Genomic DNA, 14,752 nt, shown 5'->3' on the forward strand with positions numbered 1-14,752 from the left:
TTTCCTCTGGAAGCAAAACCCTTTCAAAGTTCTTTAAATTGGAGGGATCTTTATTAAGCGTCCTTACCACCACAGGCCATCCCCGGAAAACAACACAAACTAAGTATGTAAGCAAAAACCACTTACCTTTGTACACTGAAAAAAAAAAATCCCGTAAAATTTACGGTAAAAAACTGGCAGCTGTGGTTGCCAGAAAAAAGTACCTTTAGTAAAAGAAATTTTGTAAATTTTAACAAGAACACATAGAACTGGTATGAAAAGCAAATATACTTTTTATTTTAATGCCACAAACATAAGAAGTAAACATTCGAAATAAATACATACTTCGAACAACCATCTTCTCCTTAAAACAGCAGTAAAACAATGTATTTCAACATTTAAAATGATTACAATCTTTACCAGAAAGAAACACATTCAATGACCTGAACAAGACCACACACCATTCTATTAACAGAATGTATTAATCATGAACCAAATGCTTCGAAAGCATAAACATGCAGCTTTCGTACAATCTAAGATGTACAAAACATCCTGTAGGAAAACTTAAATGTAGAAATTGTTTTAATCCATTCAAATTGTATACTTACTGACTTCAGAAGAGAAATTAAAATGAATCTTAATCAACCTTAATCATCAATCTTAACTTTCCTAAAAATTTTTTGTTCTGATGTACATCCTGGATGGCCTATGGGTAAGTAAATCATTAGTAATGTAAATATAATTGAACTACTCTTTTAACACACTCTAGAAATTCCTTTTTCAAACAGGTCAAATAAGGAAATCCAAGAAAAAAATATACGTGTAGATACTATTACTAAATATTAATGAACAGGTGACTTTATTTTAGGTAGTCACAATGTTTTGTTAGCTGCTCCAATCATTACTGGTATAGTACAAAACAGTATTTTGGCAAAAATAAAAATGGTTTTTTAGAGAAAAGCACTCACATTTAAGTCATTTTCAACCTTAAAAGTTCAAGCATCTTCCAGTGTAAATCCAGATAACTCAAATTTGAAAAGCAATATCACCATCAACGGAATCTTCAGACATCTGTCAAAAAAAGGTTCTGTCCAACCTTAATCTGCTCTCCATTCGTGATCAGCAAGGTCTGCTATAAGTGTAAGGACTTGGGGGTTCACTGGGAGCTGTTTTTTTGTTTTTCCTTGATTCAACTTTGGTGGCCTTCTCTGGGTTTATGCTGAAGAAGCACCTAAAAAAGAGAAGGTAATGACGGAATGTTGCCCTCAAATATAGATTAAAGGGTTAGTTCACCAAAAAATAGTCATTTACTCCCCCTCAAATTGTTCCAAACCTGTAAGTTTCCTTCTTCAGTTGAACATAAGACATTTCAAAGAATGTGGGTAACCAAACAGTTACTGGAGCCCATTGACTTCCATAGTATGAGCAAAAATACTATGGAAACCAATGGGGACTTGAAACTGCCTGGTTACTGATATTTTTCAAATTATATTGTGTTTAGCAGAAGAAATTCATAGTTTTGGGACCACTTAAGGGTGAGTAAATGACAGAATTTTCATTTTTGGGTGAAATATACCTTTAACCACAACAAAACATTTGTAGAGAGTATTACTGTAATCAAAGTCATATATTAATTAAATCTTACGGAAATCAGCATTGTAACATTCTTGAAAATATATCCTTTGTGATCGGCAGAAGTCAGAATGGATTTAGAATGTCATTTTTTCACCATTTAATGTTGGGGTGAACGTTTCTGTAACACTACAATAAGGTATCATTTGTTAACTTAAGTTAGCAACTTCAATGAAAGGGTTAGTACACCCAAAAATGAAAAGTAGTAAATTATGCTCTTTTGCACAAACAAAGCAGCCACGACACTTCATAATTTGAGGTGAATCCACTGGAGTTACATGGTTTACTTTAATGATGTCTTTACTACCTTTCCGGACTTTGAAAGTGCTAGTTGCAGAGACTGTCAATAGATGTACAGAAATCTCTCAAATTTCATTAAAAATATCTTCACTTGTGTTCCGAAGATGAGCAAAAGTCTTACAGGTTTGGAATGACATAAGGGTGAGTAATTAAAGGAGTAGTTTACTTCCAGAATAATTTACTGAAAATGTACTCACCCCCATGTCATCAAAGATGTTCAAGTCTTCATTTCTTTGGTTGCAAAGAAATTAAGGATTTTGAGGAAAAAATTTCAGGATTTTCTCCATATAGTGAATTTCATTGGGATTATGTAACGTGACACTCATCTCATAATGCAAGACAAGTATTTGTGATTAAAAAATATATAAATTTTATTTTTTTTTTTTTTTTAAGAAAACAACCAATCGTTTCACTAGATAAGACCCTTATTCCTTAGCTGGGATCTTTGAATCTGCAACAAAATGGCAATTTGGACAAATCCTGGAATGTTTTCCTCAATAATCTTAATGTTTTTGCAACTGAAGAAAGAAAGACATGAACACCTTATTGCATGGGGATGAGTAAATTATAAGTAAATTTTTATTCTGGAGGTGAACTAATCCTTTAATGACAATTTTTGGGCGAACTAACCCTTTAACATGAACTAAGACTGAACAATACTTCTACAGAATTTATTAATCTTGCTTACTTTCAACATCAGTTAATGTACTGTGATCTAACATGAATAAACAATAAACAACTGTATTTTTCTAACAAAAACGAAGATTAAACTGTTACAAATGTAATTCCCATTGTTAGTTCAGTTTAGTAAATACATTACCTAATGTTAACAAATGAGACCACGGTTGGACCACTGATGTCACACGGAGTATTTTGTCGATGTTCTAACTAGCTTTCTGGGCCTGTAGGACCCTTGCTGTCGATGGATGGATGGATGAATAGAGGTTCGGAAAGCACTCGGATTTTATTAAAAATATCATAAATTGTGTTCAGAAGATGAACAAAGGTCTTACAGGTTTGGAACGACACGAGGGTGAATAATTCATGACAGAATTTTCATTTTTGGGTGAACTCTTATCTCGCTAAGTTAGTGTCTAAGGTCTAGTTTCTGTCATCAGTTCTGTCATCATTTACTCACCCTCACATAATTTCAAATCTGTATAAATTTCTTTGTTCTGCTGAACACAGAGGAAGATATTTTGAAGAATGTTTGTAACCAAACAGTTTGGGGGCACCACTGATTTCCAGATTTTTTTTTTTCCTTACTATGAAAGTCAGTGTTGCCCCACAACTGTTTGGTTGCTGTTATTCTTCAAAATATCTTTGTGTACAGCAGAAGAAAGAAATTTACACAGGTTTGGAACAAATTAAGTGTGAGTAAATAATAGAATTTTCATGTTTGAGTGAACTATTCTTTAAATGTTAAAATATGACACTAAATTTTATTCATTCAAACTTACCACAGACAATGATGCAGGGTGTTGCTGGTAACTTGTCTACCTCCACATCTTCAACAAGGCAAGAGTCTTTCACATAATGAACATCACCTCTTCCTTTTCATCAAAGTAGGCAAGCAGAAGCAGCATCACATCTTTCAAATCTTCACTGCATCCCTCAGTTTGAAACCTCATAACATCTAGTTTTGCAGCAGTTTGCAGTACTTTTGTCTTCTTTGCACCAACTGTTTTAAAGTTCAGAAGCCGCTGTCCCTTTTTATCCAAGCTTTTAAGGAACATCTCCTTCAGATCAATTCCCGTAGGTGCTTGAAGTGTACACACATACCAGTCTCTTGAAATAGAAAAGGCCAGTTCTCACAAAGCTGTTGTATGCTTGCTCCGTTGTTTGTCTTTGCGTTGAGAAAAGTATGTTGCTTTCAGAAGGTTGCTAACTTCTTCTGGCTCAACATTTAGTGTTTTAGACTTGGTCTTCATCCTTTCTTGTTTATCCAGCTGGCTCTCTAGTCTAATTGAGCGGCATAAATTTTAAATCCCAATTCACGCAGCCATAAGTGTCTTGAACCACTGCCTTTCTTTCAGCAGGAATCTCCTCTGTGTCAGAGTCTTCTGTTCTGCTGCGTTTTTTGATTTTCGGTACATTGGGTCTCTTCACATTTTCTATGCGATTCTGAATCTGCTTGACCAGCGAATGATACCCTGATCCAGCTATATCACCTTCGATAACATCCTGCAAGGATGCAGGGTATTTGGCCACCATCTTTTTGGCAACAGCTGTAGAGCTTTGTTTACTGGGACAGTCACATACCTTCATCATTTCAGACACGACAATTCTTACCATATCTCGTCGTAATCTTGGGCTTGGTCTTTTCTTCCTTTCTAAACATTGAATCAATGCTTCTGGAAACTTCTGCCATGGTATTTTAAAATTGTCAGCCCAGTCTGAAGCAACTGTGGAAGCCTTGCCACATGATGGGGATGATGATACAGGTGTGTAAATGATTCAACATGTGGGGTGATTCAGTCTTTTTCAGGTCTATTCAGCTGTGCAAACAACAGGCAGTGAAATATTATGATGCAAAAAATATCAGTTTGGTTTGTATTTTATTTTTAGCATCAATTACCCATCCAATCCAATGTGATAACAGTGAAAGACTTGTACTGACCTAATCAGACACTATGCTGTGCTTTAGTGGAACTACCCTACATCCTTGCAACATGTAAGATGTCAATGGGTAATAGTCAGGCAAGCTGTCAATGTTCAGACACTGAAACACTGGTGTTTCTCAGCGAGTACAAATGATACTCAGGAAGAATATCTGCTATAAACACCCTGGTCAGCAAATCCACACGCTGCTCTGTGATAAACATGAGCAAAAGTTCACCAAACTCCACTGTCTCCTCATTTGTAATGACAAACAGTTAACCCTTTTTGTATACAGTTCCTTTATACTGTATTTCCACAGAAACCCACTATCTTTCATATACAAGAATGGGGGACAAGACCCAGCTGTCAAATAGGCCTGAAACAACTGGTGCCTTTCAGAAAGGGTGCGACACAAATTTTTAAAATTCTTCAAATGTCTGGTACATCTTTTGAAGTAACTATGCTTACTTTCGAATCTCATTGTCCATAATCTGATCAATGGGCCAAATTTGAGCATCAGACCTGGATAGTGTCGCAGGTAATGATGTTTTGGTTTAAGATTTACTTCCGGAAAGGCTGCTTTTCTAGACTCCAAGTATTCTTGGATAAGAACCTCCAAATAAGCTACCTGTGACACTGAAATTTTCTGCAAATCAGTCCTTTAGCTGTAGAGTTAATTGCCAAACCTCATCTGAAGGATCAAACACACTATCGCCAAGTATAACAGGAAGAAGGCGTAAAAAATTCCAATTCTGAATGGCCTGACCTGCCAGCTTAGGTCCATGAGAAGTGACTTCACAAGGTTTTGTGAAAGCATCAGAGCCATTATATTTGAATTGCCTGATTCGACGGTTAAGAATTGGGTAAGTAAACCACTTCTTAACAAAGTACTTGACGTAAAGAGCAACATAAGACAACACGCCTTCGAAAATGTCGTGACCTAGGCAAGGTGGCAAGCCAGGTGGGCACACTTTAAAGTTCTTCAAAGAGTTGAAAACTGAATCAAACTTTATGCCTTGAACTGTTTCATTTTCGGTCTGTAATTGGTTAAAAACAGCACTGTAGCCCTCAACAGTGCGTAGCGGACCACATAAATTTGGGTCGACACTCTGGAATTCTTCTTTAGTAATTAAACAGTACCTGCAAAAATAGCTAGACTGACTAAAATTTTCGGTGAATCCACCAATGCAGTGCGATCCTAAATTGTCTCCAGCAATACAGTAAAGAATGCCTTTTATAACAGACTGATCTGACAAAGTAATTCCATTTTCCTCAAGGTTTTTCAGGTCTGCTACTAACTCAGAGAAAACACTTTCATGGCCGAATTCTTTAAAGTCTTTCTCTTTGCACAACATAACCAGCTGCATATGTTCCGTGTTTGACCTGAGATGAGTTGGCAAATTAACAAGAGAGGGGTATACAGCCAAAATTTTGTGTTTTTTTCGTGCAGACCCTAAAGGGTTAACCACCTCAAAAACATCCTGATAAAGCAGTAGCTGGAGGCTTGGATTGTCTTGAGAGAAATCCCTGCACTTCAGTATTTGGACATCTGTGCAATCAGAAAGTACATCACTAGAGTTTTTTTCAGGCAAGTGCACTGAAATGCAATTCCTCCCAAAATCTGAATTTAACAGACACTTCAATGTGTCTTTCACAGGTATATAGTATGCAAATTGCTCTGTCCGATTCTCATCTCTACCTAAAAGTATTCTTTTTGGTTCAACATATTTGAATACTTTTTTAAAGGTCTGACTTCTTGAATACTCTGTTCGCATAGGTCCTTTATGACACACAGAAAACAAGTCTGATTCCTTCACAGTAGCAAAGATTTGAGAAATTGTCTCATTGGGTAACAACAAATTCTGCAAAAGTGAATGTAGCTTACTAAAAGTATATGTCTGTCCCAATTCATGAATATTTTGCATCTCATCTACAATATTTTGTATTGTAGAAGCTGGAAGAAGAAACTGTCCTTGTAATTTCAGATAAAAAAGGCTAACATTTCTCAAATACAAATCGTCAAAATTTGGAATTGAGCCCATTTCACTTACTTCTGTTTCGCCTGTATTTGGATCCAGGTCAGCAGGAAATTGCTCAGTTGAAACAGCCGGTATCTCTGATGCAGAAGGCCGATGTGAATCACTAATGCTGTTAACTGAACAGTTCCTGTGCTTCCTAGACATATGAGAGGTAAAAGAAGACTTTATTTGAAAAGCACTTTTGCACCCTCTCACTGGAGAGTAAACTGCGCGACCTTCCTTTATATGGTTCTTTAAGTGAGCAACAAGACTGGGCACATCCTGGCACTGATGACTACATAGTGAAATACTGCATGTTAAGGCCGTATTAACCATTGCATATGCAGTCACAGCAGTCGTAGAGCTGTTATGGCGCCGATAAAAATGACTCTTAAATGCTCCATATTTGGAAAACGACTGTTTGCAATCAACTGCGACACAATTGAAAATGGCACGAGGTTCGTTACAATGCAGTCTGCAGTGCAGAACATATTCCCTCGGACTTTGCACTGTTAAACTACAAAAGCAGCAAGTGTACATTTTAATGCATATTTAAAACGTCCTCATAATGAACTCGACTAATAAACAATGTGAGATATCGTTTACACATGAAGTTTGGCTCGCCAGATTACTAAACTGCGTTACAAACGTTTCAAATCAAAGAAAACAGAGCGAATTCGTTAATTTCCAATGTATTAGGATATATATTAAAAATTGGTAAAACGTTACCATCTAGACAGCCAACAGGTCCACATCATGTGAGTTATAATGGCGTTAAAGATAAGAAAATTAAATAAACGCTTTACATCACAAAAGCTGTATTCAAATAACTAAAACAATTACTGAACTTTAATTTACAGAATGAGTTTATTTGTACTCACCAGACAGACTTTGTGAGGAAAAAATTAGCAGCTCACTGAGGTTGGTCCATTGTTTGCTGTTCCCGAGAAAAAACGCCAGTTGAAAGGGCAAAAGGCGCCAAGGCGCCGGCGCATGTGAGGTAACGTCTAGAGCGCTGATTGGACATGTCAATAGGCAATAATTTTAAAACACAAAATGATTGTTAAAATTACTGTTTCTTTATATTATGCAGCGTAATGGTACATACTGGACAAGTCTGAACTTCCAAAAAAAAAACTGTTTTTCAACATATAGGTCATAATATAGGCCTATATTAAATGATATTTTTAAATGATATATATATATAGTCCTCTCTGAATGTAAAGGAGTCATTAAAATCTAAATGATCATGTAATATTATTAATGGGAGAGACAAGGGCAGGCCTAAAATGGTTTATTTTCTTAGAGGTACACACATTCTTGTTGACCATATCATTGTGATTTATTGTAAAAAACAGAAGGGTAAAAAAGTTAAAGTTTTTAAAAAGCAGTCATGCAAAAGTATCAAACTTTCTTGTATTTACATTAACAGTATTAAACTGTCAATTACACGGTAATTTCATGTTTTATAATTTACAGGTTTTTACCGTTGCTACTTTACAGTATTTCACCGTTAAAACTACGGACATTTTTTACAGTGTAGGTGGCACCTGTTTGTGCTGCTCCCCAAGAAAGCCCATGGTGATCAGCCATGCCTTTGTCCTTTCCAATCATGTTGGGGTCACCAATCGTTGGAGAAATCACTCCGAGTATTGGGTTTTGGTGCCAGAAGAATAAGGCTGTTATTATCATGCAATAACATCCTGATTTGGTTTTCAAAGCAACTCCCTCTCCAACCCGTCTTCCCCATTATATATGCCTTGACTCCCATTAGTTTTCACTCTACATTCCTACCTGTCCTCCCAACATCCGTTTCTTATTTGGGCCCCCCTTGAGTATGCAATGGTGGGGCCACTCTGCCTAAGTCCAGCTTACTTTACCCTATAGGGTCACATTCCAATGCACACAAGTTAAACACTCACTAGGCTATACGTTAAGCTAAACAGGTCATACATGTATATCATATATGGCACATTCCTTTGCACACACACATCAGACATGATAAAATTATTCTACACCACACACCACTGGCATTGTTCTGCTGCAGTTGATCCTCCATCTTCCTCCTGTAGCAGGTTTTTCCTTGCCTGATCTTCTTTCTCAGTTCTCTCTGTACTCTCTGTTTTTCAGCTCCTCCTTATTTTCTGATTTAAAAACCCTCTTTTTCTCTTTAAGGAGAGCCTTTATATCAGGGTTGATACATGGGAAAACACTGTACAGCCTAGAAATTTAATATAACCCGTAACACAGTCTGTTAAATTCTCAATAATCCCACACAGTTGTATCAAAACAGTCTTTCAGAGCCTCACTGGTCTCATCAGACCATGTGACTGGGTGCATTATGTGATCATCTGTGCAGTGGCCGAACAGTGTTGTAGCACTGTGCTACTATCTGCACTAACCAATACACTATCACAAAAGCCTGCAATTTCAAAAGAGGTGTGTAGACTTTTATATGCACTGTGTGTATTGACATTTATTGCTTTAGTTAACTATTTGTGGCCTAGAATTTGTTTAATCATCTCTCTGACCAATTTAATAAGGGTTAGTGTTAATTGTGGGTAAATACAGGCTTCAGGCAGCTGTGAAGTAATTTCATTCATTGGCAGATCTATTAATAGGCTGCATAATTCTATAAATAGGCTAATTAATGATGCAGGATTTATGAGACAACAGTGTTCTTGGCCAAGGCAAAAATGTGTGTTGACATGCCATGAAGATTTCCTGATTATGACTATATATTAAGCTTTATATTAAGTTTGTATCTTCCATGAGTAGGCTAGTCATGTTTATTCATATAATTAGCAGCATATTAATCTGTATTACAGACCTGAAAGGTTTAATTGTTGTCTTAGTGAATTGGGATTTACTGTTTCCTGGTCAAATTCCAGTGTATTTAAGGTAGATTAGACTAACCATGTGTAAAAAGGGTGTGGCTATTACACGGCAGCAACAGGATGTTCAAATTCAAGAGAACAGGCCAGGCTATTTCATAATTTAGATCAATTTGTGACATGCATGTAACCTATTCAAGATGCCATAAACTGGTTATTTTTTACATATGTATTCATAAAAGTCTCAGTTGACTGTGTGTGTGTTTCTGTGTGGTATAGTGTGTGCTAAAGCATACACATGTACTAAAATAGCATATTTACTGTAGCATATAAAATGTTATGCATATCTTACCTACAGTATATGGCTAAATGTTTGTGGATACCACATGTGGCATGTGTGAGGCAGCCACAGCTTGGGTGTATTTTACCCTAGCCAATCCACCTACCACTGTGCTATGGGAGGTGAGGGGAATCTAGAGACCATGAAGAAAACCTTAATAGACACTGGAGGACAATGCAAAACTCAAACAGTAATCCAAGCTAATGGTTGATTTGGAAACCCTGGAGCTGGCATTGCTGGTCATTGTACCACTGTGCTGCAATTCTTTTCTGACAGTCCATATTATATCCATCCTATCATATCCTATCTTGCAGGACCAGTTTGAAGGTGTGGCTGTGTAGATTACACTAGGATTGAAAGGCTCTCTAAATGATCTGATCTCTAAAAAGCAATAATGAATTTTCCCTGCTGACATTTTTGAAGAGTTTCTGACTGCCAATGTAGATATCAAATTTCCATGAGCCTTTTTAAATGTTGCCCAGATAATCACATGCATCTGTAAAAAACAGGTTTTTGACTTTGTGTGTGTGTGAGAGAGAGAGGGATGGGTGGTATATTTCATTATTTCGATTTTGACAGGTCTGACAGCCAATCAAAATCGTCCACGTCACAATGTCCCGCCCCTTTTCAACCAATCAGAAAAACGTATCCGTCACAATATCCCGCCCCCCTTTCAACCGATGAGGATGATTGATGGGGAGGTTACATAATCCTACGTCATCAGACTCTTAATCACAAACACACACACACACAACACCCCTGTGCGTGACACACACACACACGTGCACAAACCCCCTGTATGTGACACACCTATGTACATAAGCATGTGTTTTGTACTGATATGACATATTGTATAAGTTTATGTCCAGAATATGACATATTCCCTTAGTCATCATTGGGTCTCCCAAGTGGTTTCACAACTTAGAGGATCTGACAGAGGGTACAGAACTTCTATGCTCTCCAATCTAACTTTTAGAGGTGAAAAATGCTGGATATTCACTCAGAATAATCTACATTCTGGATAACAATAATTAGAAAACCAGACCAAACCAAAAAATTAATAGCTAACATGTATTCAAGGTCAATATGTTTTTTTATTATGTAGGGTTCGGTTAAGTGTGTGACTAATTCAGACAGGAGAATTTATTTTAGCTCTGGAACCCAGTTAGTTGTTGAAACAAGTAAGCCTTTTATGTACATTATGAAAAGTTTTTTTTTTTTTTTAAACTGTAAAGCTAATCTATGTAATGCAAATCTTAAAATACATAAAATCATATCAGCTGTCTATATTTTATTCTACATGTGTAATGTAAAATTATTCAACTAGAAACAAGTAGAAATTCCACTAAAATAAAATATATATATATATTATGATAAAGTAAGATAAACTGCTGAAGTGGAACAATAATTACTGCTAAAATTCAGTTCTTATTTAAAAAAGTTTTTGCTGCATGTTCTCATAATGTGTGAATGTTGGAGCTGGAAATAAGATCCTCTTTGGCACTGGCATAGTGCTGACAGTAAATACAAATAAGTTACTGACATTAAATTGTTAGTAGATAACAAATTTAAACTTTGCACAAAAGGTGCGTCATAATATTTGCTTTGTATATCAAGAGCTTAGTGAGACAGACTGAGGCATCACATTATAAAGTTTCTAAGAAACTGGACTGAGTAGAAGTCCTAGAAATAGTACTGGTACCCAGTATTGTAACGTTAATATCTGGATATTGTAATGTGCAAAAACGCCTGTTAAAAGATTTATACTATACAGTCATTGTTCAAAATAAGATATGATAATATATGGCACCAAAACAGTGACACTTAAAACCAGAAAATTATTGCACAGGAAAATAACAGTGTGTGACTACTGGAGTACTTTGGTTCTGGAATCAAACTTATTGAACTTATACGAATTAAGTGGCTAACAAATTTTGAGAAAACATATTCTTACATGCTTGGGTATGTGCAAATGCTGACATTGAACAAATTATAAATATATATATTCAGTTTGAATTTTCCCTAAAGCATCACCACACAGATTATAGTTGGCAGAAAAGCATTATATCAAACAATGTCTATCAATTTAGATCATCTTTCTAAACCTTCTGATGTTTTTGTGAAATTTGACTGTGTTTATGTTAGTTAGCTAGTACTGACATGTAACACTGGCATATTGTCAAAAATACATACAGTAAAATAATACAACTTTTACTTACAGTTCCTCCAAGACATCACTAGAGTACCTAAATAACTTAGTTTGCACTGATTTTATAAAACTGGATACCATTTAAATGTGAGCTCAACTTTGAAAAACTGTTTATATCAAACTCTTTGAAGGGGTCGTAAACCATCAACACCCACAATCTCACACACACACACACACACACACACACAACACCCCTCTACGTGACACACCCGACACACTTGCGCACATAAGCATATGAAAAAAGTGTTTCTATTGATTAAACATAGAAGTTGTACATTTCTCCTGAAGGTTACATAATGCAGTGTTCCCAGACCCACACACATACACCCCTTAACCCATATCTTGACACACACACACACACACAAAGTTTATCTCCTGAAAGGGTTCGTAAACCTTTATTACCCCGCAATCATATGGACACGTATGTTTCTATTGATAACATAGAAGTTAAAAGTTTATCTCCTGAAGATTACGTATTCCATAGTCACCCCACAATCACCCACACACATACAACCCCTTAACCCTAACCTTGACACACACAAGCATATGGACAAGTATGTTTCTATTGATGAAGCATAGAATTTAGTTTATCTAAATCTAAGTTTATCTCCTGCAGGTTCCATAGTCATCCCACAGACTCTCTTGGAATCAAATTAAGCACAGAATCAAGTAAGTCGTTCACATTTTTCTTTCACAAATTAGGAAGAGTGTAAAAATGAAGTTAATTTTTTTAAATTGTGAAGTGTGTATGGTAGCTACCCCAAATTTATAACATTTTATTTATGTGGTCACTAAAGGAGATTAACAAAAATTACCAATGGTACTGACAAATTAAATCTAGTATGATATAAACTGTATGATGCAATAAGAATATATCTTTTGGTGAAAAATGCTGGATATTCAGTCAGAATAATCTACATTCTGGATAACAATTAGAAAACAAAACAAAAATTAATAACTAACATCTATTCAAGGTCAATCTTTTGAAAACACTGAAGTGTAGCATTACCATTGGCCTCGGGTTATTGTTAGAGAAATGGTGTTTGTGCATGATGTCCTGTTGTGGATAACCTGACATCCCATCCAAGGTGTATTCCAGTTTTCCATGATGTTGACCAGTTTAAAGCAGTTGAATGGATAAAAACATCAAACTAGTGTATGTAACTGTTAGTAGCCTGCATGTTTTTGTGTGGCTGTATAAGACTGTGTGACTAACACACACAAGCTATTATTTGGGAAAGCAATAAAGCTCACAGCACTATCAGGTAATGTTTTAATTGTATTACTTATTTTAGATAAGTAACCATGTCTATTATACAGAGAGACAACATTCATTGTACAATTTGAGCCAGCATTTATTTGATACATTGTGTGAGGTAGAAGTTTTTTCTTAGATAATTTCACAATGTGTGACTACTGGAGGTGGATAGAATATATATTCTAAAGACCTTGGATATTCTAAAGACCTTGGATAATTCTTGTCTTGATGTGAGTAATGGTATATTTAGGTTTGAGGGAAGGTAATGTCCATTTAATAGACATAAAAAGACAAAGTTCAATAACTATAAACATCAAGACATGAAGTTTGCCTTGTACTGCCTGTGATTGCTTAATAGAATTCAGTCCATGCAGCAGAAGTATATTTTTGTTGGAGGCTTCACTAGTGTGTGACTAATGGGTGACAAATTATGTTTGTAAAAGGAACAAAGCTGATAGTAAATTCAGGTAGTATGGTTTAACTTATTTTAAAATTGATTGTCATACTTTTCTTTACATACTAATGTATTTGTAACATTATCAGACCTGAGCTTGTTTATCATCTAATTGTAAAACACTAAATACGTCAAAACACAACTGAACATTTGACATAACACCAAGTACTAAAATAATCTAACCTAACTCAAAATACTATAACCTCACACAAAATCCTACAGCCTCTTGTAGTTGTAAAATAATTGACTAGGCTGATATCAGTTTGTGTCGTACTCCAACAAGATTGTTTTCGGTAAAGGAACCAAGGTTACTGTTTATTCAAGTAAGTTCAAATTTAAAAATTGGGTGAAATTGAGTTGAACTGTAATGCTTGTGTCTCTTCAAATTTCTATAAATTGAGATCATGAGCTGTATTTTCTGTTCACTGAAATGGATTTTAGACATAGAATTGACTTGCAATTGATCGCACCTCAACAAATTGGTTGCATTTGTAGTCTACACACCAAAATCTTGAACTAAGAAATAAAAAATAATTTTGTAGTTTTTGAACTGTTTGGAGTCAGGCATTTAGCTCCCCCGAGAAGTGTGTGAGACTATCACTGAGCGTGACTAATTCAGGAGTGGGAGGATGGAAAATAGTATTTGGACAAGGAACTAAGCTTACTGTATATTCAGGTAATTTTTCCTGCATTAATATCATTTTAAAGTTTAAATTGTTTCAGTAAGTTGTAAAAATGTAGATAACTGAATAAGAATTCAGTGCCATTCATCACAGATGTTTTGATTGTATTTTTGAACCTGAAGACATGCATTTAAACAAATTAAAATACATTTAAAAATAATGAATAAAATAAGACAAAAACATTAAAGTGAAGAATAATTTCAATGCTTTCAAAATTGGTTTAAGAGCCACATGCATCAACATTCAACAATAAAGATTTATTTCACCTAATTGGGTTGTGTATTAGGCACAGATTTAGTCTATAAACCAAGAATTTTTGCATTACAAAGATTAGCTTTACAGTTTAAAAAAATAAAAAAATTAACTGGGTTCCAGAGCTAAAATAAATTCTCCTGTCTGAATTAGTCACACACTTAACCGAACCCTACATAATAAAAAAATATA

General features: G+C 35.5%; 1 protein-coding gene across 6 annotated transcripts; it reads right to left on the minus strand.

Annotated features, from left to right (window-relative positions):
* Positions 1-289: 289 nt before the first annotated feature.
* LOC131349057 (uncharacterized) lies at positions 290-12,077 on the minus strand. Of its 6 annotated transcripts, none has more exons than XR_009204033.1 (5): positions 11,924-12,077; positions 7,412-8,751; positions 6,564-6,687; positions 3,372-4,409; positions 290-1,210 (listed from the first exon to the last, which is right to left on the minus strand). XR_009204033.1 is itself a non-coding variant. In XM_058384396.1 (3 exons), the coding sequence occupies exon 1, from the start codon at positions 6,552-6,554 to the stop codon at positions 5,166-5,168; it is 1,389 nt and encodes a 462-aa protein (XP_058240379.1). In that variant the 5' UTR covers positions 6,555-6,557; the 3' UTR covers positions 290-1,210; positions 3,372-4,409; positions 4,532-5,165. The 6 variants fall into 6 exon arrangements, 1 of the variants encoding a protein (XP_058240379.1); XR_009204034.1 differs by having other exon boundaries at positions 7,412-8,411; positions 8,556-12,073; XR_009204035.1 differs by lacking the exon at positions 11,924-12,077 and having other exon boundaries at positions 7,412-7,545; positions 8,556-11,062.
* Positions 12,078-14,752: the final 2,675 nt, after the last annotated feature.

Source organism: Hemibagrus wyckioides, linkage group LG29 (genome assembly GCF_019097595.1).
Source record: "Hemibagrus wyckioides isolate EC202008001 linkage group LG29, SWU_Hwy_1.0, whole genome shotgun sequence".
Classification (NCBI taxonomy): Eukaryota; Metazoa; Chordata; class Actinopteri; order Siluriformes; family Bagridae; genus Hemibagrus; species Hemibagrus wyckioides.

What these genes read in the sequence shown, in the direction of transcription:
- LOC131349057 (XM_058384396.1), bottom strand. Translation starts at nt 6,554, where the DNA reads ATGGGCTCAATTCCAAATTTTGACGATTTGTATTTGAGAAATGTTAGC.